Genomic DNA, 26,905 nt, shown 5'->3' on the forward strand with positions numbered 1-26,905 from the left:
GTCTCATTTGAGTTTGACATGAGTTTTAAAAAATATAAAAGAAAGTGGGTGAGAAAAGATAGTGGAAGATGTGACTCATTTTTATATATTAATTTTATAATAGAATATAAGTGTGATTAGTTATTGGAAATTGAGTTATACCTACCATTTATGGTAAAAGTGGGGTATATCTAGCATTTATAGTAAAAGTAAACGGAGACTCCTAATGGCAAACATACTAAAATGGTTAACTGGGACTTCTAACGGCGGACGGGACGGGGGAGTACTTGATAAAGATTTGACCGCCGGCTTTGGAGAATCCACGTTGGTTGCAATTAAGCTTCTAATTACGTAATTAAGTTCATTGCATAATTCGAGATTAGTGCGCATTTAATATTAATTAACTTTCCAGCTAGGCCACTCTATATGTTTGCCTAACTTAATTATTTTTAAGTATACGTATCAAATACACAGGATAAAATAGTATAGTATTTAGATTTACGTATCCGTTTCTATTATATTGACTGTGTATGGTGAAAGTATTTTCATTTTAATCTCCAAGACATTTGCTAATCGAATGTAGTTAAGAATTGAGTCGGACTGAGGATTAATCAAATCGAATTTTATTACTTTAAATTGTACTCCGCATATAATATTATCAATTGTCTGAACATAATTAGTTACTAATTTTTAGGCCTAGAAATGTAGTAAATTATTATGTTCTTTTCAAAAATAGGAGATTGGTTATGAAACTTATGTTAGAATGCTTGAGCTAATAATTAGGCCTAATGAAACGAAATTCAATTAACAAACTATTGCAGAGAAATTGAATGGCTTACTCATTTGCAAATTGCATTTTAATTAATTTATAATAATTTATCATAGCTTGTTGTACTAGGTTCAATGTCACACTTAATGTGCATTTATAGCATTACTTTTAAATAAAAATGTGGATTTGCGAATAAAAAATTAATCGGAACATTTTTAATATATGGCTGGTCTAAAATCGATCATAATACAACAAATTACAAATATACAAATTCATATTGCAATGAATCAGCTGAAATCCATATAGATATATGGTATTAACATTATTACTACTTCACGCCTTGTATTATTGTATATATGCACACAAGGAATTAATTATTAAAAAAAAGAACTTAACAATAAAATAAAATAAAATAATTTTCCTATAATTCTTTGGCTTTTGCTTAAATTACCTACTTTAAAGTTTACAAAGCAAAGATCTTCATTTCTCTAGTGTCATTGCTCCAAATGAAGGCGGAGGGGGAGGGGCGCGACGACGAGGCTGCACACCGGCAAAGTGCATTTCCTTGATGGGACATCCGGTGCCACCGCTGCTACCAGGGATGTTAGTGCAGCTCGAATGGTCGGAGGGAGGGACGGGGCCCCTTTCGAGAGAATTCATGAAAAGACTCATTGCTTCATCATGCAATAATAATCTGCTGCTTTGGCACATCTCAAAGCATAAAAGAAGGCTTAGAGCTAAAACTAGTGCAATATTGAAGTTTTTCATTTGTTAAAAATATGTGATTATTTGATGGTAGGGATACGAATATTTATACCGTGGAGGCAAAATGGGATTACTAATTTTCTAGTTGTTGATAGGTTTTGACTATTAACAAGAAGAATTTTTGGGCATTGATTGTTTTAATGAGTCATTCATCATACCATATAAGATTTAAAATTTGGAAAAAGTTAGGATTTAATTTTCAACTTAAGTTCCATTCTTGATATTAATTTTGACCGTAACTAACTTGGTTGGATGATTTAACTCTTCTACTAAATTTTCGTTGAAAGTGATGATGCGTGCATACACAAAATCATTATTTATGATTTAGTTCTAGAGTTTCTATTTCGAGTTAATATAATTAGTTTATAGGGGATGTAATCAAATGCAAACTTTAAATATTGTACAAACTCTCAAAACTATAATCTGAACCGTTAGAAAATGTCAACAAATAACAAAATAATAGCAACAGAAAATGTCAACACAATGTCAACAATTGTGTTGACATTTTCTGTTGCTACTAGTTTGTCATCTGTTGATATTATTTAACGGTCCAGATCATAATTTGAAGTTTGTACAATATATGAGTTTGCATTTTATCACTAACCTAGTTTACAGACTATACAACCTAATAAACATAGACACATATTCACATGATTTACGTAATTGTTATATTTGCAATAATTAATAAGGTAGTTTTATGTTTGGTTTTCCAAATTACTTGCGTGATTAAATTAAAGGAGTTTTTTCGTTGTTATGGTTGAATTAATAATATTATTGCAACATCGAATACTGTTCAAATTCAAAGTAAACTTGTGTTCCATGTTTCCACATATGACAAATTAGAATTCAAATGTCTTATTGCATCGTGCAAAGTATACAATTTCGCTCAAGGAAAACACAATCTAGCTATAAATCACAAAGAAAAACAAAGTGTACAAATTATAGCCTTTATATTAGGGTGGTCAACCATTTAAATTATGCCATGTGAAATATTTATAAGATTTACTATTTTATACAATAAATGTAAATTAGGGAATCAACTTTTTGATACTCATTGAATAATCGACAATGTTATGTGTAGATTCATTGCTATAATGTCATGATATAATATATATAATGAAATCAATTTATTGTTATAATGATGTAGATTTTTTTAATATTTAACGATATATATATATATATATATATATATATATATATATATATATATATATATATATATATATGTTTCATTTCAATGAAAATGAATGAATCTAAAATAGCTCTAAAAATTTTAAAAAATTTATATAATTTTCTCTTAAAATAGTTTTTTCATAAACTATATATGAAATGGCTTAGGTGTAATGTTATATAATTAATGCAAAAAAATGTACTAATATATAAGTGTGTTTTTGAATTGATTAATGCAAAAAATGTACTAATATATAAGTGTGTTTTTGAATTGATTAATGCAAAAAAATGTACTAATATATAAGTGTGTTTTTGAATTGTATTTAACGTGTGGTTTTCCCCCTAACTCTTTCTTAAGTGCATGTTTTAACGATTAAGTGCGCCCACTATAAAAAAGCTTATCTTTTAGGCACACAAAAATTAAAACACAATTAGTTGTATTAAATTTTTTTAAAAATAAAAACAATTTAGGACACAGAAGAAAGTATCTTTAAGTTGATGACAAATTGTCTTAATCTATATGCGTCTTCTAATTTTGGTTGAGACATCATAAATGAAGTACATTTTTTTAACTGTTAGTAATATATATAGTATTTAAAAACACAAATTAATATTCTTTTTTGAAGCCATTTTTTAGTGGTAGTTCAATTACATTTTCCAATTACTAATTAATACTCCTAGCTAGATTGAAAGGTTCATATCACCCAAAGTACGTAAGCCGTGAGTATATATAATTTGTAAAGATTATAAAGTTTCAACTAAAACTTCCAATTAGTTTTAATAAATTGGAGTTTGAAAAAATGGGAATAGGCCGACAAATGTGAATCTATGCAGGAATTATGAGACTAACTGGGATATCCTAGTTAGGAAGTCTCTTGGAACTATCATCATAGGAGTATATATTTCTTAATTTATTTTCTTTCAACTTTTGATAGTCTTAATATTATTTGAATAGAAGAAAAATAATGAGTTTCAAAACATGTGGCAGTACACAATTAAATACAAATTGATACTTAACAACCACATTGCATATACACTTGTAAAAAGAAAATGTTAATGAAATATCTGAAAATATTTGATTATTTATTTAATATCAATTTCTAAATTTAAATTTAATATTTTAGACTTTAAAAAATTGACTAATCCTTAAAAAAGAATAATAATTTTTTTTCCTTTAAATAATATTGATGAAAAAATGAGGAAAAATGAGAATTTATGAGAAAATGTAAATGTAAAAATATTCGAATATTAATTAGAATTATGAATTTATTATTTTTTTGACTGCAATATGGGGAGTTTCTCTCTTGTTTTGGTTAATATAAAATACTCTACATATATAATAAGCCTTGGAAAAAACGTCACTTGTAGACGTATATTTTGGTATAATTCAATTCAAAGTTGTTGTGTGAAATAATTTAATTTAAATATGTTCTTAAATAAGTCAATCTAAAGATGCAACTCACGAGTCCAAGACCATGACCCATGTTAGACCATGACCATGACCCACGCTTAATTGCTTGGTCTATCGACTTTTCGTATATCACACACATAATTTTCACCTGTTCTTGTAAACATTTTTCATTAATAGACTATCTATCGATATTATTGGAAAAGTATAGCAACTACATGACCATGGGAAGTTCATATTATGTGAAAATGAATATAAGAAAGTGAGTGTAGTTTGTAATTTTCAATAATAGTTACATGAATAATATATTTCATAAAGTGTTTATTGCAAGATTGTATCTCGGAATTAAATATGTAGGTCATGAGATTGAATCTCATAATTCAATCATAAAATAATCATGTGATAATTAGTCTTAGTCAACCTCCTTCAACTAAAATAATCTTACAACTTAATCATATATTATATCTTGGTTGTACTATTTTATCTAGGAAACTGAATACCACCTAACCATTTTCAAAATATAATACTCCATCCGTCCGTCCGTCCAAAATAAGATGATACACTTTTCCTCTTGGTGGCACGGTGGTCACGTGAGATACGAGATCTGACGTCGTAGTTGTCGTATTCAGATTGTTGCACTTCCTCAATCCTTTTTGGCGAGTCAGTTAGATACAGACGCCGAATCATTTGCAGCTTCAATAGATTACTATATTTCATGTCTTCGTCTTTTAACAACTCTAACTGATTCATCTTGAGATTTCTTAACTCAGGGAGCTGCCATAGATAGCTCAGACGGCTCATAAAATCCAACACCACCCTTACCAATCTTAACGCAGAAAAGGCACCAGATGGAAGCTCAAAGTGACATAGACTGTGCTTGTGATGAACCATTAACATCTTCACTTCCATGTGATGGGTTGACAATCAAGCGCCGCCGCGGGTTAGAGAATGTGACATTGGGGCCATTCTTGATATGCAGAAAATTCTCCTCATCAGATTTCCCAATGCATACATCCCTCAACATATCATGGAAGTTGTATATATTTGGTTTTTCCTACTTCTCTAACCAACAATAGATTTCTCTCTACAAGAGCCTTTAGATTTTACAAATCCTTCGGCCACCCACATTCGTACGAGTGTGGATCCTTTTATCTCGGAGTCTTCAGGGAAAGCTCCCATGTACAAGAAACAAGGTTTCAAGTGATTCGGCAAGTGGTTATAGCTTAAAGACAATATACTAGAGAACTGCTCGCCTGATTGAGCGATTGCAGCTATTACGCTGTTCCCAATTTTCTCCCAAGCATCCTTTGATTTTTCGATCTTAGACAGTAGCCCTCCAATCACATTGATGGCTAGAGGAAGCCCGCCGCAGTCACTTGCAATCTTTTGACCCATCTCTTGGAACACAAGAGGGCAATCCTCTTCTCCAAATACAAGTTGGTGAAGTAGATTCCAACTTTCAGATTTGCTTAGCAACTGCACATGATGCATCAGACTCGAAGAGTCGGCATATTTCGCCACACCTGAATCCCTAGTAGTGATCACAATTCGACTCCCCTCATTGTTGTCTGGAAAATACATCCTTATCTCATCCCAAAATTTTGTGCTCCATACGTCATCCAATACAATCTGGTATCTTCTACCGTACAAGCTCTGATACAAAATATGTTTTAACTCATTATCTTCCTTATTAGCATGTTGGTCACATTCTTTCCCAATTACACAACGAAGAAGGCTTAAGAGAATTGCTCGCATATTGTAATCTTGTGAATTTGTGGTCCAAGCACGAGCATCAAAGCGATCAACAATCAATGGATCTTCATAAAGCTTTCGAGCAAGTGTGGTCTTACCTACTCCACCCATTCCAACGATGGGAATGATCTCCAGGTTGCGCTCCATATTTGTAAGCCGATCCTTCAACTGCAGCAGATCTTCATCAATTCCCACCAAGTACTTCTTCGAGCTCGAGGAAGGTGCACCAGTACTCCTTGAACTGATGGCTGACATCTCCTTTTCCTCCACCTCCACATGCTTCAAAGATTCAAGATGTTGCGTTGCTTGATGCACATCAGGTGTCAGATGATGCGAGGAAGAAGCACCACTGCGAGTTAGCATCGCCTTCCCCTCCACAAGCTTCACAACTTGTTCTTTTGCAGAATCAAGCCGTTGTGTTACTTTTTGTAGATATGGCATGACGAAAGTAAACCTCATGCCTTGAGGTGTGCAAAGCATTTGATGAACCATGCGTGATTCAATAATATCTTCTGCTTGATACGTTGCATCTCTGATTTGCCTCTCCAAACTTCCTAGTTTTGTAAATGAAGATTTTTCAAGAATCTCCTGCATAAATCTGGCTTTTTCAGTAAGGATTCGAGTCGTGGTTTGTTGTAGGATGGTGATGAGGGATTGAAGATTGTAAGCCATTTATTTTTATAATCCATCTCTTTACATTTCGCACTCAGCAAAGACTATCATAAGTAGAAGCTCTTACACAACTCTGCAAAATGAGTGACCTGAAATCACTGAGACTTTCTGCAACGCCCTTAATCCATTATCTAAATAATGGAAAAGAGATGTCATACTGAAATGTTTTTAATTATTATTACAAAAGACATGATTTTGGAAAAATGGGCAGTTTTTTTGTTCCTCACTCTCAAACTTAGAGCAATAATTGGATACCATAACTAAGTTTAGCAGCAAAATTAATGTAGTAGAGGAAGAATCTAACCTAGGATTTGAAATTGTAGAGACATTGAGAGAGATTTGAGGTGGAAGGCTGGCGGCGTTCGGACAACGGTGGCTCAAAAAACAGAGAGCTGTGAGAATGTATGACGGGGAGATGGAGATGGAGATGGACTACCGGTGATGGAAAGGAAAGCAGGCGGCGCGGCAGCGTAAAGGCAGGGGAGTTGATTGGGATCGGCGGGGAGTGTAAAATGTGAGGCGTTTTTCTACTTCTTTCTCTTAATTTCTCTCTTTCGTTTTTTCCGGTTCATAAATAGTTAAAATAATATTAATGTATCCATTATTATTTGTGTTTTAACTACGGTATAAATTATAAATAACTTGACGTATAGAGGTAATAAATTGATAACTTTCCATAAATAGAAATATCTATAATTTTATGAAATAAGCAAAAATAAAAATTACATATCTTTTTTTAGGACGGAGGGAGTATTATTGTTATCAATATGCTTATATGTCGTTCTGCTCTGGTGATGGGTACCAACACATGCACGAAGTAAATACATACCTCATAAAAATAACGGAATATACTAAACTAAAACACGAATGAAACATTTTTGTATAATTTATGTAAACTTTAAACTTTTTATTATGAAACAAATCATGTGACATTTTGTATGGGTTATCAATTTACTCCACACATGCACACTTATTTGTTTTATCTTTCAATAATGATTAATACAAGTGAGATACCAAAACCGAAACTATAGATATACAAGTGAGATACAAAAACCAAAACTATAGATAAATTGATGTTAGATATTCCATCCAATGCTAACTAAAGTAAACCAAATATATCGAACTTGAAATTTTTTCAAGAAAACTAAGAAACCAGAGAATCACCTTCACAAAATGTTAAATAACAAACATCATCACTCCATATCTAGTCTCCATCCTTCTTGAGGCAAACCACTGCCAGATATATAAAATTCAGAATCCATTTGATGGTCGAAACACTGCGTATCCATTGACATCAACGGTGAGGTTTTGATAGTCTGCCATGCTGTAAGGACGGCTGTCGTTCTCTATGGTCTGGGCACTCAGGAAAGACGGATCAGGACCAGCCACTTGCCACTGGTTCGGAATCAAACCATCAAAATGCCCATTTGCATATGGTTGAGAGCTAGCTTGAGGAATCATGTGGCCGAGGGTATCATGAGAAGCTCCTCCATAACTACGGTGAAATATGTTGTCCTGATAGCTTTGCATCCTCTCGAACCTACATGAGCTCGTTGACATGACTGGGTCACTGGGGAAACTAAAATGCCGGTTTAGATAGTGAGATCCATTGCTGAAACTCTGGTAAGCAGAACCCGAGACAGATAAATTTCCAACTCCATGCTCATCATCAAGCAAGTCATTGATGATGTCTAGGTGTGGAAACTCATCTGTCAATACATGGTTCTGACGACCTGTTGTGCAGGCTGAGATCCCAGATTGAAGATGGTCATGTGATCTGACACGTGATGAACTATATAAATCATAACTCTGCATACCATTAAGCTGCAAAGCATGATGTCCGGGATCGGGTTGCTTCCTGCTGTTTTCACTCTGATAGGAGTCTACCCAGAGAGGTCCGTTCTGTAATCTATCGTGGTGACTCATCATTCCAAATGAAAAACTTGGCTTAGATTGAATTGTTTCCATCCAATCAGAGCTACTTGGTGAGAACATGGGCGTAGATACAAGGGGAGCATGTGAGTACGTAACGGATGCATTTACCACCGAACTTGCAGAATGATTCTGAGTAAAAGCAGGAAAACTTCCAGTAGCAGCGCCACCCACAATTGCATTCCGATATGACTGTGGAACATGGTTTTGAGTTGAAGGAGCAGTAGGTTCAAGCCCCAGGCGACCAGCAGCACTTACTGAACGAGCCAATACAGGTGTTTCCGGGACCACAGAAACAGCAGCGATAGAACCAGGAGTTAGAGGGGCACTCAAGGGTCTTGATATAACCGGCATCGATGTCAGTGAGGTCTTATCAGCTCTAATCATCATGGCCTGTATTGGAGGTTTTTCACTCTCAAGCACTTGATGACTGGTTAGATTTTCAGTGAGCTTCGGTGTTGCAATCTTCTGCGTATCTGAAACCAACATGACTGATCTGTCAGCTTGGTTCAGCCTGTTAGAAGAAGATTTCTTGCCTGCCACATTAACCTTCGAGTCCATTTTTGTAGGAGCAATAAATGGTATGCTTTTCGAAGGGCTCCTGCACAGAGAAGCTTCCTTATCCTCAGATGTATCCACATCCACACTTCTGGTGACAAACTTCCTAGAGGAATCAGATTCTTCGTCCTATGACAAAAATTCAGAAATTTAGTTGGTTACAAGTAGGGTGAAAGTGACAGATTCATCCCTAGACAATTGAGGCTTATTAGAAGTCAAAGAAAGACAGTCAAAAGGATGCACAACTGGTGCAATCAAGAAAATTGCACTATCGTCTAGTAAGAAAATAAATTGATAGGAATAGATAATTAATCCCAAAGCCATGGGATTGATATAAACATAACCAATAGCATGGTGGCAACAAGATCTGCTCATATATAACTATCAGCTTCACACATTTCCATCAATATATCAAAAAATCGAAATGAAAAGAAGTACCACCTTGGCCATTTGATGCTCCCTATCAGAATGATGAGCCACCTGAGAAAGACATTTAACAGCCTTGGAACTTTGAGATCGATTAACTTTAGTTACTGCATCTAGCACAACTTTAGATGGATGAGACACTTCTTCTTTATCTGAACCAGCTTGGTTAGACTTTAATTTGCTTTGGTGGTTCCTCCCCCTATAACGTTGAAGCAAGAAGTTGTCACATTTTCCATAAAATAGGAGTAAATCAGAGTACGTGTAAGGTTATTGATTACCTGCTAGGAGATTTTATATTTTTCTGGTTATGAGAATTTCCTCCCTGTGGGATACTTATGACAACAGAAGGAACTGAGTCAGAAGAACAAGTGGATGAGCTATCATCCACGGCAGATGAACTTCTTCCTTCTGTTCCATTTTGCACACTTGAAAGTCCACTAATCCCACTGCTACTGGGTTCTGTTGGAGGATGCATTTCAGAAGTATCGGTGTCCCAATTGACAGGACTCATATCTCTGTCTTCTAAATCTGGTGGTAATATTTCAGGAATACATTCCTCAGAATCAGAAATATCCGAAACATCTTCCACAGCATCAGATTTTTCAAGTAACGACTGGGAGTAGGCAGGTAATGAGTCTTTTCTCTTGACGATGTGAATATCTTGCTCAATTTTGTCTTGTATAATACTGAGAGACTTGTCATCCTTTCCCTTGTCTTTACTTTTGCGATTATTTCGTTTCTGCTTGGCCTGAAATTTTAGTTGTTGACGGCATTATTAAACTTTCTCATGATTCCAGGCTTTCTGAAACAAAAGAGATATTGCAAATAGAAAAGGGATATAAAGCGAGAGGAGCAGGGAAAAGAATATAAGAATTTAGAGGGCAGACATAGTAATAACAACATCTTCCGTGAAATCTAGAGAAGCAGGTATCAAGGGAAGTGATGCAAAAACTTTGTTGAGAAGATTGCTCTTATCTACTTAATGTATACCAAAAATCTTACATTCTCTTTAATGGCAGTATCAACAAGTTATCACTCTTACATGCAGGTTTCAAAATCCATGAAGCCCCTTTTTGAATTTTAGGAAGCGTATATTCTAGAAAGATGTACATTAAGCGCAATAGAGATACACATGCAACATGCACTCACACCAAGCAAACAGGTGAGGAGAGTGATGATGGTAGCTTTTCGAACAAAGTAAACACTTATCACAGACAGAGAACAGAATGAATTTACACAGTGCCACATTGGAATCATATTTGCGAATAATTAGATTACCATGACTAACTTCTTAGCTGTAAGTCGAATTACTTCAACCATGGAGGTCTAAAACTGTATCACCCAATGACAGGAACTACTGAAGACTGCAAGGTAAGAAAGATAATTGAAATAAAACCTGCTTCTTTTTAGACTTCTTTTCCTTATCCACTGCTGCACGCTTTGCTCTGTGCTCAATCTCAGCAAGCCAAGCCGTCTCTTCTTCCCTTATGAGCTCTTCTTGCATCTTCAGAGAAACAGCTTCCAGGTATGCAACTTCAATTTTACTGCTAGAGCAGCAAAGAACAGCTAAGAATCAATACAATATGATAATGTTGACAAAAATTGAAAACATGTAACATGCATAAACATTAGATATAAACACCATACATTATACATATATGTGTGTGTGTCTGAACAATGCAAGAGAGAAGGCGTGAGAGTAAAAATAATCCTTACGTTATATGTTTTCAGCATGAAGCTGAAAGAAGTAAATAATTAGAAAATTAAGTAGGACCCAAATGCAAATTGCTAATGTCATTTATAAAGTAAACAAAAGGGTTGATCATAGTGTGCTTGTGTCTCCAAGTTTCAGCGTTTTCCAAAAGATATGTCCAACAAAAAATGTTCCCAACTTAAGTTTCATAATCTTCAATAGCTTATAAGCTCCTCAAAAAATAAGTTCCCCAACTCCATCTTATTATTTCATGATCTTATAAGCAACAATTAATTTGCAAAAATAACTCTAGTAGTATGATTTTTTTTATTTCCGGCACATACACTTCCAATTTCATTTATGCTCAATTATATCTCTCTAACTTAAAAGTTCAATCATCTAAATTTGACAACTTATAAGCTCTCTTACTACATTACATCTTATAAGCTCTTCAAGCCATCTTATACATTATCTAAAATAAGCTTATCCAAAACACCCATGAAACGAGGTCCTCACTAAATTCTTTAGGAATCAGTGTTGTTCTTGTCCACCTCAATTAAAATATAAAAGTCACCTAAGAATCCGGTGAGGTGCCTCATCATTCCATGGCCAGATTCTATTAGATGAGGCGAGGGGTTTTAAAGTGAACGCGTGAGTTGGGGACATTTTCTGAAAATTGTTGAAAGTTACAGACATAAATTTAATTAACCGTAAAAAATCATCAAATTCCCAAAATAACCAATCAGAAAAAAGTAGAAATCTAGTGGTTATTCCGTGCAAAATATACACAACATGGCCAGAAATTTTGAGAATGGACACATTATCAACTAGTGTATATTTCATAGAGGATCTGCAAGAACAACAAAAGCAGAATACCAAAGACAATGTTAATAATAGGCTACTTCTCTACATTCTTGACAGCCCAACTCTGGAAACAGAAAATGATCAGCCATTAACATTTAATTTGGCTTACCTGAATACATGGGCTAACATGAATATCTCAATAGTCCGGCGACCCAGTTCAGTAAGTCTCCTTTCATCACGTTCAATTGATTCTTTGTTAAACTCTTCCCCCAAAGTCCCATCCTGTAAACATGATTGTCAAATAATTTGTGCATAATGTGATAATTAAATCAAGTCAGATGCAGTACAATTCTAAGTTTAAGAATTAAACTTAGAGAGGGAGTTCCTTTTTTTGAAAATAACTTTCTAAGAATTTTACATCCAAATGAGGTCATTTTGTTTATTTTGCACGTTGATAATCCATGTGATTCAATATATGTTGGCCATGTATTTCCATGCCAAAGCTCGCGTGCCACAAATGATTTCAGGTGCTGGAGACTGAACTTCGGGTCAAATTTGTTCAACATATTAAAGGTTGGGTAGTTAAAGTAAGTGTTTAGATGTTGGGACATTTTCGTTAAAAGAACTAAAACATTACATAACTGATACTTACCCCATAAATATGTGGCATGGTCGGGTCTGTATAAAAAGATGAGCAATAAAATTCACAAAACCATGATCCTCACCTTTGTACGATTTTGGGGGCCCTTCTCATCCTTCGGAGGCAAAGGTTCTATTGCAGCCCTCTCAAGCAGTGGTAGCACATCATCCACCAACACAAACATATCTGTTTCTATTCGAACAATAGGAACAGGTACTTCATCTGCATCCACATACTTACCCTTGTTCTTTTTCCCCTTATTCTGGCCCTCGAGCATTTTCAGACCACTGTACAACGAGTCCATAACAAGGGTAGTTGTGACTTCCTTATCTACAAAGAAATGCTTTACGATGACTTTCAATATTGTCTCAGTTTTTTCTCGGGACATGCGGCGCCTGCAATTATGGTCCATACCGATCCAGAAAGAGAAGAAGCTGAAAATTCATTACAAGTACATAACTGATTAGGATGTTATTAATTAATAAAACAAAAGGAACTTCGTCATACAGTTAATGAATCATGCATGCAAAACTCAATCTAAATGTCAAATCAACAAGAGCTTAAAGAAGTCGATTCTAAAGCTCTTCAAAAGTAGCTGTATTTCAGAACTATTGGAAAGCATCTGTGCCTGATGATAAGCAACTGCAAAATAACCAGCCCAATGTCGATCAAGATATGGAGGAGCAATATCCACAAAGCTTTTTACCAAACACCCATGCTGTTATACTTGGCTTTTCATACCATAGACTATCAAAAAAGTTACATTATTTGAGTCAGTACTTACTGAACATAGATAAGCAAAGTCAAATGATAGTCAATATGAGACCTCTAGGACACAAGTTCAACAACCACCCTACAAGATCATACAAAACTGAAACAATACAATGCTCCATTATCAGAAAACGTATAATTATAAGAAAAAATGAAGAAGTTGGACATTATACGCACTATACCTGGACCATCTAGCTTTCTCTTCAATTAGCTTTCCGAGTTTCCCTCGACGCTCTTCCACAAAACGCCGGCAAATTTGTTCTACATTTGTCAAATATACGCGTACAAGTTCCCTCCTGTACTGACGATCGAGACAACGAAACGGTCGTTCCGCCCTCTCCCTGAAACCAGTGTACTATTCAGGTTTTATTGAAAAAATTATGGGTATTAACTGAGCAAAGGATGAGCTTTTTCTTTATTTGAGTGCCAGAAGAATTCTTACTCAATTGCCATATGCACTCAGAACAATTAGATGAAGTTACTCACTATTTCTAACAATCACAGCCATATGTAGTGCAGTGGTTCTAATTTCTCAGATAAAACCCAAAGAACATAGCAAGGCAATCTATCGATGTGTACTATTTTCTTAGTTTGCATTGATTCTCATGGGTCTTGGGCCCAACTAAAACGCATGAAGAAATAGTTCACCAATCTAAACTTTATTTCAGAAATATCAACAAACTTGCATAAGGAAATGCTAGTTGGAAAATAGCAAATAAATACATGTAAATACAAAAAACCATATCAACTGAAAGATGCTGTTTTGCCAACTTTATTAATTTAGCACTTGGATGCCTAAATCACACACACACACACACAAAAGGAAAATAAGCTAAGGGGGTACCTTATAACTTGCACTTGCGCTTTAATTATCAAAGTATCAGCATCAACAAATCCATCCAATACCTTTGATAGCTCCATAAATTTCTTCCATCCCCAGTCATGCTCCTTTTTCCAGAAACGATGTAATGTATCTTCAGGTTTACAGAAGCATGTCAAGATAGGTAGCTCATGGACTGGGGCGAACTCTAGTTGACAGAAGATAATGGAAACCAATATCATAATGTAAGAATAACTGATCACCTACCAGAGTATTTCGACTTTTTAGGATCTTTGTTCACCACGGCAATAGTGAACTGCGCAAAATGGCTCCAACCTTTCACACAGTCAAAACAAACTTAATAGTAATTACTTCAAGTTATAGGCACCAGCAAGAATCATGGTTACATGGACAGTCAGCATACCTGGAAGAAGCTTGTCATGATTGGCAACACAAAGAAACAAAGAGAGGTGATTGCAGACATCACAACCGTGAGGATAAATTAAAATGTACCTACAAAACAAACCAATAGATGAGTTACGGTTGGATGAACAAAATAAATGAAACATCAGGTGGTTGGATAGATCATTATCATTTACTTAAATGGGAAATGGATGCAACGTTCAATTATTACATGGGAATCTGATCATTTATGTATCCATTTGTGTGCCCAATCTTTGAAGATTTAACGATTAATGGAGTTGAAGAATGTAGTTATTCATCCTCACAAACATATGTTATTATGCCTTAGAAACTAAACTCTCATTTTGATCAAAGAAAAACAACCAGCAAACAGCATCTGTACAACAGACGATAGTCAAGCTTTAAGAAATTCTACAGGTACATGAGCATGAGAAACCTCACCTTGTGATAATTGCATTAGCCCTTTCCAGAATCTAAAAAATTATGTCTCATAATTATGCAGCATTATAACAGAGCTGCAATATTTTTAAAAATGTTTACCAATAGAAAATGCAAAAAACAAGTCTGAAATTAGATCTTACCATTTGTAGCCTCCAATCTCAAATGCATTGCTCCGTAGTTCCCTTTTGTTAATTTGTGAAAACTTTTCGATTTTCCATGTATGCTTTCCATATAAGTCAGATGGTTTAGGACCTGAAACATTTAACTGACCAAATGAACTATGACTAATGATAATAAAACTGTAATGTTTAGTAGTTCACCGGTATTAAGATGAAAATGTGAATTAAATAAGCATCACAGTATGAAACTTTTAAATTCTGAATGTGGTCTTATGAAAAAATTTCTCCATATATGGCTAAATTCAGCTTTTCAATGATAGAACATAAATCCCTATAGTATTATTAATGATCATAGGTTTAAAGTTATCCAGCAGGAGTTAATAGCAATTAGCAAATCTACCTTAACAAGGGCACTAAAAAGTTATTCATCATATCAATCATCGTATTGGTTTGAATTGTTTAATACACTTAATAAAACTCATAAACCATCCGCATTAGTTCCATCAGAGATAAAATCTTGAGGCCTAAACTGATATGGTGTGAAACGCAAATGCACCAAAAGCATTCGAAAAGATATCAGCATACGAAACATAACGCGCCATAGGCATAGTACAGTATTAAACGAAATGGAATTCATGCAGATGCTTGATAAGACTTACTAGATGCAGTGGCTGTGGATTGATAATTATGGAATAAAAGTATAGAAACTGAAACAGATAAACGAAAGGGATTGATCCCTAACCAAGAAAAGAACGAGTCCTACCGTCACAGAACTTGCCGGAGACTACTATTTGATCCTTTCGATACTTCTCTTTAATTGTTTGAGAAGTATTTATAGAGAACTACATAAGACTCCTAATCCTACTTGACAAAGTAAATCAAATCTACTAAACTGACACAGATACATACGAAGGGAAAGAAAGATAAACATAAGAATATCCTAAAGATAAGGATGGAAAAGTCACATCCAACATCCCCCAGCTAATGCAAATACGATCGGTATCATAAACACTCATGAACTCATTACAATTCACTTTGACATACTGATGACAAAGTAGAAGCCAGCTTAATTTTCCAGTGAAGATGAACCAATGCAGTGACTGAATGCATTTATCAAAATATCATCTTAAATTAAACCAAGTGTCAATTTCACACGAAACAATCAAACAGTTATATCAATAACATTTAAGGGTCTGGTGAAATAGGCAATCACTAATTATATGAGCAGCACTACTTAGTATCCACATGTGATTTTTGTTTTCTTTCTACATTTCAGTTTTTCTTTAACTTTAATTTTCTTCATTTGCTCATGGGTGGGTTGAATGTGTTACCCAATAGCTGACTTTCATCAAACGGTGACTACTAAGATGTAGAATACGTAGATGTAACAAATTAACGAATTTCAAAAAATTTCATGGAAGAGAACCACTTTTTTTGAAGGATCCAGAAACTACTTCAGAAACGTATCAGGAGATTGCAGACACCACCTATTAAGATATCATAAAAATATAAATAGCACACCTCCATCATTGCCGTCATCACTATCCCAATAAGGAGGCGAAGTTGATGGAGTTCCATTCTCAACCTGGCCCGAAGACCTCCATTCTATCAATGCTTCTTCAGACTGACATCTCTGCTGCTCACTCAAATCTCCTTCAAGCGACCTCCCAGCACCAGACTCATCAGTTACAGACACACTCATATTCTCCAGTCGCCAACTCTCACCACTTCAATCTGACCCTAGAAATGGTAAAACAGCATGAGTTATGCACCTATATGCAGATAAGATCATGTACTATATACAGTTCCAAACCACATATACAATAGCTAACCAGAAAACAAAATGGAGTGATCCATAAATTACATTCATGCATCAATATGTATTTATGCTCCGTCGGAATCATAATTCGGATTCATAGCTTCAGCAAACTACATTTCATCAAAGTTCTCGACTCCAAACTCATATTAGAAAAAGAAATTACAAGTAAACCCTACTTTCCCATAGCCACAGACTGAATTTTAATATAAATTAAGAACTCAAAGTAAAACTGCCATCCCTCAGAATAAACACGCATCTAAAGACCCAAACTCTTTCTACACAATCAAGAAAAGTCAATTTATTACTGAAACCGTAGACCGAAATCACATACAAACCACATAAAATGAACGTCTATATCAGAAAACACCGAATTCATCAGCCAACAACAATTAAAAAAATCAAAATTAAAGGAGCAAAATGAAATTAAGCAGCATCATAAATCAATCAAAAAATAAAGAGAAATAAGAACGGTGTAATTCAGATCGAAAGGTAGAAGTGAAGCACATACCGAAAAAAGAAGCAGCTTGACGCAGAGAGATTTAGAAGTAGCAGAAGACGAGCAGAGGCGGAGAACATAAATTTACCTATATATATTGCCATAAGAGCATCCACAACCGTGCTCTTGCCAGCGGCACGGTTGTGGGCCCGGGCGGTACTATTCATGTCTGCTCTCTGGCAAGAGCACAACACCCACAACTGTGCTCTTCCGCAAGGACGAGCACAATTAATATAAAATTCAATTACACAAAAACATTTCCATAATATTAAAATTCATTTAAAACCCACAATAAATATTACAAATGACAAATAAAATTAAACATCGCATAATTAAAATCCTAAAAATTAAAAATTACATAATTAAAATCCTAAAAATTAAAAATTACATAATTAAAATCCTAAAAATTAAAAATGACACTACTCGTTGCCGAATTTCGCCCACATGTGGTTGATTAGGTCTTCTTGTAGTTGATTGTGGATTCGAGTATCGCGCATTGTGTGTCTTGTCTCGATCCTCTGGCCAACCGTCGTATGCTCGCCTCGGCGTAGGGGAGACCTCGCTGTTGAGCTTCCGGCTTCGTCCTCGTCGTAGAAGCTAGCCGCCCTCGGCCCTTCGTCGGCTATAATCATGTTGTGTAATATAATACACGTGAACATGATGTCGGCGATATTATTCACGTACCACAGCCGAGCCGGGGCCTTCACAATGTTGAATCGAGCTTGAAGGACCCCGAAGGCTCTTTCGACATCTTTCCGCGCTGACTCTTGACGCTGCGCAAAAAGAACCCGTCTCGGGTCGTGCGGGTTGTGGAGCGTCTTCACGAACGTCGACCACCTTGGGTAGATACCATCGGCGAGATAGTAACCCATGCGGTATATATTTCCGTTGATGGTGAAGTCGATCGCCGGTGCTACACCATTCATCACATCATTAAAGAGTGGTGACGAATATAGCACATTCAAGTCGTTGTTGGATCCAGCAACGCCGAAATATGCATGCCAAATCCATAGGCGGTAGTCGGCGACCGCCTCAAGGATAAGCGTTGGGCCGCCGCCTTTGTGACCGCTCAAGTGTTGCCCCCTCCAAGCAGTCGGACAATTCTTCCACCTCCAATGCATGCAGTCAATGCTGTCAAGCATTCCGGGAAAGCCATGGACTGATTCATGAAGACGAAGCAACCGTTGGCAATCATCAGTGGTGGGTGCTCGAAGGAATTCATCCCCAAAAGCAGAACGAACGCCCTCGCAAAAATTCTTTAAACATAGGATTCCAGTGGACTCACCGATATGCAAATACTCGTCGAACATGTCGGCCGTTTGCCCAGTAGCGAGTTGTCGGATGGCACACGTACACTTCTGCAACGCCGTGATACTTTGCCGGCCGGCTGCATCTACACCTGTTTGAAAGTATTCAACACGTGCGGACAATGTGTTGACAATTCGCATGAACAAGCGCTTTGACATGCGAAAACGGCGCCTGAAGTAATCTGCCGGAAACCGCGGCTGGTCGGCAAAGTAGTCGGCAACGAGCCTTTCGTGGGCTCCCTCCCGGTCACGATGGATGTACCGTCGATTTGATCTGGTTCGTTGAGGAGGAGGAGCAGGGGTATTCGCCGCGACATATGCTTCGTAAGCGGCACGATGTTGTTCGTAGTATTCTTGTTCTTCGCGTTCCGCTTCCGCCATAATATGGGTGAAATCCATTTGAGATTTTGAGTGGGTGATGAATGTGTTGATAGTTTGTATGAGAATTATGAATGAGAGATGAATGAGAGATGATTTGATGTGATAAATGGATGATGAATGTGTGTATTTATAGATGATTTTGGGGAAAAAAAAATAAAAAAAAATCAAAAAAATTCAGAAAAAACGGGAAAAAAACGGCCATATTTTTGGGATTTGGAAATTTTTTTTTTTTTTTTTTAGCATTATTTATAATTAAATACCGATTTTTAAAAAAAAAATAAAAAAAAGTTTAAACACAACGGCTATGCCGTTGACGAATGGGAGCGCGCCACGTGTGCGTCCGCTGGCACGGACGTGCTCGATACATCGAGCAGCGCCGTGCCAGCGGCGCGGCTGCAGCGGCGGCGGTCCTGCGCCTTGCCAACGGCGCGGACGGCGGTGGCGTCTTTCGCCACCGCTGCGGATGCTCTAAATACATTTAATTTTGTTTTTCCCTATTCAGAGCAAGTAATGTACACAAAATTATTTCTAAAGTTAATTCAAGTTAAGTTGTTTATTTTGTTATATATTCCTACTTTGATTTTCTTCTTTCAAATATAGTTATTTTTATTTCATTTATTAATCAGCACTAGAAATATCATTTTAATTTTTTATTTTAACTAGTGTTTAATTTGTGTGATGCACAACACATTATATTTCATTTAAAAAAATACTCGTCCCATAGAAATAGATTATATTTTATTTTTTGTATATTCCATAGAATTGGTCCATATCCATTTATGGCAATATTTGTTTCATTTTCGTTTACTTTATCATTTATGACCACGTCAGCAGCCCATCTTAGAGATATCTCCTTGCAGTGGCAGCCCATCCCAGAACCTATCTCATAGCTCATCTCATTTTCACAATAGCACAATTTTGTTATATTTCACTTTTAAAATTGTTGGTGTAAATTAAAGAAAACTTAAATAACCAAAAAAAACAAATTTAATAATAAAATAAAACATCCTACATTAAAAAAACAAGATAGATAAAAACCTAGAAAATAACGGAAGCACACATCAATCGGACTCGGGTTCCGACACGACACGACCCGTTCCGAATTTGGGTAAATCCTTCAGTTGCTGATATATTTCCCAGTTTCCAAAGCTTGCGTAGATCGCTAAGCTGGTGTGTCGGGGCCCCTGCGGGTTTTACTTGTTTGTATCTCTTCGTGATACACCTCCAGAAACCGCCCTCGGCCTGTATGTAGCTTAAAATCGGGTCCTCAGAGATCTGTGCCTAACAACGAGTAAGAGCAATCGACTCCTTGGTGTTGAAGTCCATATTTGTGGAGAGAAGTAAAATTGAGATTAAAATTGAGATTGAAGAGGAATGAATGTGAATTGTTTTTAGACTAAAGTACAATTTTGGTCCCTTACATTTGTCTTAAAATTCTTTCTGATCCCTTACATTAAGTTTGTGACATTTTGGTCTCTAACAGATTGTTTTGTTACTTTTTGGTCCCAAACATATTGTTTTGATCCAAAATAACATTTTTTGTTAAAATTAACAGTCAAAATGTTTGACCAAATCAATAACTTAATTATAATATAGGACTAAAGTTCAATTTTGATCCCCTACATTATCCATAAAATTCTTTACGGGTCTCATACATTAAGTTTGTGACCTTGTTTGGGACCAAAATGTACCAAAATAATATGTTAGAAACCAAAAGATCACAAACTTAATATATGGTAAACAAAAAATTTAGAGCAAATGTAAGAGATTAAAATTTGAATTATTCAACCCACTCGTACTGCTAAAAAAACCCACTTCTATTCAAAGTTAATTTTGTCTCATCAAAACTTACCTTAAGGTTCTTCTTGTGAAATTTCACTGAAGGAGACAGTAATGTTTGGAAAAGAGATTTTAACTTTTTATAAATTTCTTAAAATTACATTTATTATGTCATTTTCTACATTAATTATTTTAATTCTATGCCACGTTACGCCCAACGCACGTCACATTGCCATTGGACTGCCACCTAAGTTCAAAATTTGCCACATCAGTTTTGGTTAGCTTGGATGTCAACATCGTGGGAAATTTAATTTGCACAATTGAAAGTTGATGATATTTATGATTGAATTTAAAATTTAGAAAATACTAAATTTTGATCAAAGTTTAAGATATTCTCAACCAATATCACATTTTAAGCATTTCAAATTCAAATGCATTGTTAAACATTTTATTTAATTTATGTCATTTCAACTTTTTTACTTGGATTTATTTTTAATAGTATTAATTTAGACAAATTTACTAAATTCTTTAAAAAATATTCCAGAAACTATTTTTTTTTTAATTCCAACCACCACAATACTAGATACAAAAATTAGCTAATGCGGACAACTTCCATAATTATAGCGAGCACCAATAGTTGCTCGGATATTCTAAGCACCAGTATGTCCGAGCACAATAGTCATGGTGATCAATATTGCGAGCATACTAAAGTGCTCAGTATATCCTGTTTTACTACTAAAGTGCTCAACATTTAGTTACTACTCCCTCTTCCGTCTCACTCTAAGTTGAACAATTTTTTTCCGGCACCAAATTAACGTAGTGTTATTTTATGATTTAAGTGCGGAGAATAAAGTAAGTTAGAGGAAAAAAGTATAGAGAGTGATGTTTCAGTTTTTAGAAATGTGTCATATAGAGTCGAACATCTCAAAAAGGAAAATATGTTACTTAAAGTGAGAGAGAAAGTATGTATTACTCATTCCGTCCATAATTTAAAGATCCATTTACTTTTTTTAAGTTTTGACATGCGGATGTCACACACATACCACTATTTTTTTCCACCTACAATCCATTATAAAACGTATATTATGAGTAAGACCAATATTCCATTAACTTTTCCTTATTTATTTTTTCTTCACAAAGTCAAATAGTTTCGTAAAACTCGTGCCGAGTAAATATGTCTTTTTAAGGACATGTTGTATTGATTTCCTGATTCATTACAAGTTCTACGTCCATTCTATTTATACTATTCTATGGAAGATCTTGATCAACATAGTCTTAACTTAGATAGCTATCATCCAAACACTAATACAAATCAAAGTGAAGCAAAGGAATGTCAATACCATATAAGGTAGTAGAACTAGGTATAAAGAGCAAATCAAAGAGAGAGAAAAAAGCAAAAGGAGAAATTTGGACAACTAGTGTGAAGTTAAGTATTCTTCCATTGCCTGTAACGTGTCCTCGCCAAAGCAAACTTCAACGTCAATACAGTCGGGTTCGGCCGCAGACGAAACCACTACCAAACCCCGATGGCGCATTGGGTCTTGTGCGAAAGTCGAGCTTCTTCTCTGCGTCGCGTTTGATTGCTTCATTACTATGCTGAGAAATCAATTGATTGATCTTGAGGGCGGTGGCGCCCAATTCCCCCTTCAATAGATCGCTCTCGCTAATTGCCAGCGAAACGGGATATATCGCGTTCCCAAAATAGGCATCCGCGAAACACGGCAATCTAGACCTCGCCCAGAGCGTGAGTGCGAGTGGTTGAATCGCTAGAGCTGCCTAGTGTGCTCCGCCATAGATGAGCCAGGAGTGTTGTTAAGGACCTAAAGGACCTAAATCCTTAACGTCGATTTCCACACAAAATCAAGAAACGAGATGTCGTCATTGTCGAGCGCCCAACGTTGGGTCGTGACTTGGACGGCAAAAAGGGGCGGTTGAGCGCGAGATCAGCCTCGTCGGCAACCTTAGGAGATGTTTCTTGTTTGCTACTCAATTGAGCCAAAAGAATGATAATTTCATATATTGATTGAATGAATAAAAAGGATAACAGTCTATCCTATTTATAATGCTACTGACTTAATGAACAAGAAAACGAAGATATATAAAAAGATATGCTAAATGCCTATAATATCTAAACTAAATAATAATAATAGAGGTTCGTATTAACTCCCCCACGGTTAAAATCCACCTTGTCCTCAAGGTGGGAACCACGAAGCAAAAAGGAGAGTTGAAAGCAGAAGCTTCGGCGAGGCAACTCCTCCTAGATCAAACACACACCGAACAGACGAACGTCTCCCTTCTTCACTTCCATAAAAAATCAACAAAGGAGACCCAACTTTGTCGGAAAAATTCTTTGCCAAATCGAAAAGCTTGTCCATGCCTCCCAGAATGCCCAAGCATGGCATGCCATTACTCGGAGGGATCAACCTTGCATCTTTGTCGAGCGATGTTGATCGATGATTCATACTTGGAACATCACCGACATTCAAATCCACATAGACACAAGCAATTACAGGCAAATCGGTGTAAGCACCATCTCCTTTCTTGCCCCAACAATTTCCAACAACATTTTTGGATGACACTTGAACAACATTGAGTGAGGCGATTATCTTCTCCACTTCACCAATAGAACCATCCTCTTCTTTATCTTCTAGCAATGTCTCCTCCTTTTCACCAATCTTCTCATCATATACCCCAACAAGCACTTGCGGTGGCTCACTGTCGTTCTTGACAATCCCTTTGTTCTTGAGGAACTCTCCAGGGGACTCGTTGTTTTGAACATCAAGAGGAGCGCCATCATTGTGAACATCGGTAATGTCATGGGGAACATCATCACTGAATACTATCGTGGGAGTATTATCAGTTTTCTCTTCGGCTAAATTCTCATCTTGAATGTTCTCCTCAAACTCCTCCCTATCATCCGCATAACAGAGAATGCGTTGTTTACACACATGTCCCATCACCCATTTCTCGGGACAGTGTCAGCAGAGACCCAACCTGGACCGTTCTGACTTCTACGCTTGGGAGACCCGTATTAGCGGCAGGCGTGGCTGCTCTGGAGTTTGACTGGTCACACGCGCGGGCTGACTGTACAGGTCCCGCGTTGGCTTTTCGGTGGAGTAGCGGGGCTGGTTGGAGGCGGGCTGGACTCGCGCTCTCACCTCCTCCCGAGGGCGAGGTCGGTCCCAACACGTCTTTGAGCGTCGGGGCCGGTCAACGGTCGGGTAGCCGCGGTCCTCCTGTTGAATCGGTGGGTCCCAGTACGTTGGGCGGTGCAGGTGCGTTGGGGTTGGCGGGTAGCGATCAAACCCTAATTGGGTCTGATGATCTCCGCGATCAGATAGGTGGCCACCCCTCTCGACGTAGCCACTGCGGTGTCGGGGCCAAGCGTCTTGCGCGCGATCGCGGTACCGGATGGGCTGGTATCTCGGCCGTGGGCGACGATCAGGTGGATCCAAGTGGTGTGAGACGTAGGGTGATTCTGGATCAGGCCACGACGGCAGATGGAGTACTTCCACCCGGCTGCTCGGAGGGTCCCAACTGGTTACACGGCGTGGTTGGGCCGGATGGTAGGGACGAAATGGCTGTGTGGCCTGAGGTGAGTCGTATTGACGATGACGATAGCCGGCGTAGTCGTATGACATGTTGACGGACTGAGGCGTGGCTGTGGTGGATGATGATCGTCTGACTTCGACGCGGCACGCGGGAATCCTTCCCGTCGGGCGTTGCAGAAGTAGTGTTGTCCTGCGGCTAGAGCTCGGCGGACAGGCGGGACTCGACAACCAAAGCAGTTGCTGTGCGCGGAATGTTTTCCGTCGGGCAGCGGTGTAGCTTCGGTTCGAGATGGTGGAAGGGTCAGCTCTCAATGAAAGCACCAGTTGTTAAGGGTGTTTCCCTTAACAAGCACCGGCGGCGAGTTCGCTCGGCGGTGGAGATAAATTTCCGGCGACCAACAGGCTCGGCGGACGATTGCAGAGTTTCTGTGCGCGGGAGTCGCTCCCGTCGGGCAGATAACTCGGCGATTGATAGAATACTCCGACGTCCAATTAGGATCGGCGGAGGGAATCCAAAATTAGGATTGGAAAACACACGTTATCTTTGGGGGAGAAATATTTCATTAATTGATTGAATGAATAAAAAGGATAACAATCTATCCTATTTATAATGCTACTGACTTAATGAACAAGAAAACAAAGATATAGAAAAAGATATGCTAAATCCCTATAATATCTAAACTAAATAATAATAATAGAGGTTCGTATCAAGTGCTTGCAGAGTAGATATTTTATCAGTTCCTGCTTCCTAATTCGCCTTAGCCTTGAGCTGACCTAGTTTCTCTTTGCTGAAATGGAATAGCTGTTGGCGAATTGAGATAACTTTATTTGTAGTTCATTATATTATTTGAAAGTTCATTATAAGTTTATTATTAATTTATTACAATAGTAAGCAATCATGTAATTGTTATCAATTGTCATTATCTAGTGAGACAATAATGTGATCATCGTTCGTTACTGCAACTGCATGAACATTTAATTATACAATAAAGAAAAAACTTGTTGCATGATTTGTTCGACCTCGGATTATTTGAATCATAACAATGGATGTACTACTTCGATATAGATGTGTATGTTAACTGATGTACAAATAGTTTTTAGTTCATTATAGAAAATTTGGATTTAAAAATAAACCAAACAATCTGATAAGGCTCGTTTCATGCATTGTTTTTTGGTAATATTACATGCTTTTTGGGGGAGATAATGCGCAAATTTGAGCTTAAGTGTGCAGATATTTGTTGGGTCAAGTAGATGCTGCAAATTGACCGAGCAGATGCAAAATGAGAAGAAAATGAGTAAAAAGTGTCAAAAATCCGCTAGGTCAAGGAGAATTATCAGGAGACCAGGAGCGTGAAAAATCTGCCGAACCCAGGAACGCACACAATTACCAGGAGCAGGGAAAATGGAGCAGAGCAGATTTAAAAGATCCTATTTTAAGGGTACAAACGTCAAATCATGAAGAGCATACCCTAGGGATTCGAGCTTGAAGCCTCCCTATATAAAGGGACCAACATGAATGAAGAAAAGGAGCGCTTAACGCTATGGTAGTTTAGGTAGGGAGCTCTCGGTAGCGCTTAACGCTACCGTTCTCGTAGTTTAGGTAGGAAACTCTCATAGGCGCTTAATGCCACTGCTCTCTTAGCTTAGTTTAGTTTGGTTGCTGATTTCTTAGCTTAGTTCAATGGTTTCGACGGTGGAATTGATGCCTCCGACGTTGGATCCTTGCTTTCTTTACCGTTTTTGAGACGATGTAGTAAGATCTCGAGTTTCATCGGAGGAATTGACGACTCCGCCTTTGGATCTCGACTTATTTCTAGTTTTATTAAGCTTTGGTGTTTACTTTCATGTTGATGATGTTTTTACTTTTGTTTCTCGGATGCTTTTCGCAATTGATGGCTTAGATGTTTAGATCCATGATGTTTACATGATTTCCAGTAGTTTAGAGGTTGAGATCTAATTGTTCTCGTGCTCGATTTCTGAGATCTGTTAGTTTAGGTGATGCATGCAAGGTATATCTGTGTTTATTCTGCTTTCCGCTTGACCCAGAAGAGTAGATCTGTTAGTTCTAGCTTGAATTTCGTGTTTACGAGAGGTTTTGAAGCATGCTCTGTTTTATTTCGTCAATGGTGTTCAATGCTCTGTTTTCACTCTGTTTTAGCTTAGTTACATGAAGAAGATGAAGTGGGAAGTTGGTTAGAGAATCAGATCTGCTTTGCTTTTGTTTTTTGCTTTTACAGTTTCTGTCAGGCTATTTAGGGAAATCTGTTCTGCTGCTTTTCTTACAATCTGTTGTCTGGCTGTTGTAGGAAATTTATTTGCTTGACCCAGGAAATTCGGTGAATGTTCCAAAGTTAAATTCAGTTTCGAATCATGCATGCATTTATATTTCAAGCAATTTCCTTTCTTTGGACCCAGTAGATAGAATAGATT

General features: G+C 37.0%; 2 protein-coding genes across 7 annotated transcripts; both read right to left on the reverse strand.

The window, feature by feature from the left end:
• Window positions 1-4,464: 4,464 nt before the first annotated feature.
• Window positions 4,465-7,035, reverse strand: LOC121773749 (putative late blight resistance protein homolog R1A-10). Of its 4 annotated transcripts, none has more exons than XM_042170665.1 (2): window positions 6,820-7,035; window positions 4,465-6,431 (listed from the first exon to the last, which is right to left on the reverse strand). In XM_042170665.1, the coding sequence occupies exon 2, from the start codon at window positions 6,333-6,335 to the stop codon at window positions 5,154-5,156; it is 1,182 nt and encodes a 393-aa protein (XP_042026599.1). In that variant the 5' UTR covers window positions 6,336-6,431; window positions 6,820-7,035; the 3' UTR covers window positions 4,465-5,153. The 4 variants fall into 4 exon arrangements, with proteins under 4 accessions (XP_042026599.1, XP_042026598.1, XP_042026596.1 ...); XM_042170664.1 differs by having other exon boundaries at window positions 4,465-6,441; XM_042170662.1 differs by having other exon boundaries at window positions 4,465-6,588.
• A 525-nt stretch (window positions 7,036-7,560) lies between these two features.
• On the reverse strand, window positions 7,561-17,594 carry LOC121774719 (TNF receptor-associated factor homolog 1a-like). Of its 3 annotated transcripts, none has more exons than XM_042171592.1 (13): window positions 17,470-17,594; window positions 16,664-16,882; window positions 15,164-15,275; window positions 14,584-14,672; window positions 14,427-14,495; window positions 14,184-14,313; window positions 13,522-13,680; window positions 12,654-13,002; window positions 12,098-12,210; window positions 10,828-10,978; window positions 9,710-10,179; window positions 9,447-9,630; window positions 7,561-9,134 (listed from the first exon to the last, which is right to left on the reverse strand). In XM_042171592.1, exons 2-13 carry the CDS (start codon window positions 16,842-16,844, stop codon window positions 7,767-7,769), a joined length of 3,375 nt encoding a protein of 1,124 aa, XP_042027526.1. In that variant the 5' UTR covers window positions 16,845-16,882; window positions 17,470-17,594; the 3' UTR covers window positions 7,561-7,766. The 3 variants fall into 3 exon arrangements, with proteins under 3 accessions (XP_042027526.1, XP_042027527.1, XP_042027525.1); XM_042171593.1 differs by having other exon boundaries at window positions 10,828-10,975; window positions 16,664-16,876; window positions 17,470-17,512; XM_042171591.1 differs by having other exon boundaries at window positions 16,664-16,876; window positions 17,470-17,512.
• Between the last annotated feature and the right edge of the window lie 9,311 nt (window positions 17,595-26,905).

The sequence above is a fragment of the Salvia splendens genome, chromosome 17, assembly GCF_004379255.2.
Source record: "Salvia splendens isolate huo1 chromosome 17, SspV2, whole genome shotgun sequence".
NCBI classification, from domain to species: domain Eukaryota; kingdom Viridiplantae; phylum Streptophyta; class Magnoliopsida; order Lamiales; family Lamiaceae; genus Salvia; species Salvia splendens.

Bases quoted from the DNA above. Each gene is read 5' to 3' on its own strand.
- LOC121773749 (XM_042170662.1), bottom strand. From the start codon at position 6,515: ATGGCTTACAATCTTCAATCCCTCATCACCATCCTACAACAAACCACG.
- LOC121774719 (XM_042171592.1), bottom strand. From the start codon at position 16,844: ATGAGTGTGTCTGTAACTGATGAGTCTGGTGCTGGGAGGTCGCTTGAA. The intron at 14,496-14,583 runs GTATGCTGACTG...ACTGTGTGAAAG, and splicing joins TCATGACAAGCTTCTTCCAG to GTTGGAGCCATTTTGCGCAG. The intron at 9,631-9,709 runs GTAATCAATAAC...TCAACGTTATAG, and splicing joins AATATAAAATCTCCTAGCAG to GGGGAGGAACCACCAAAGCA.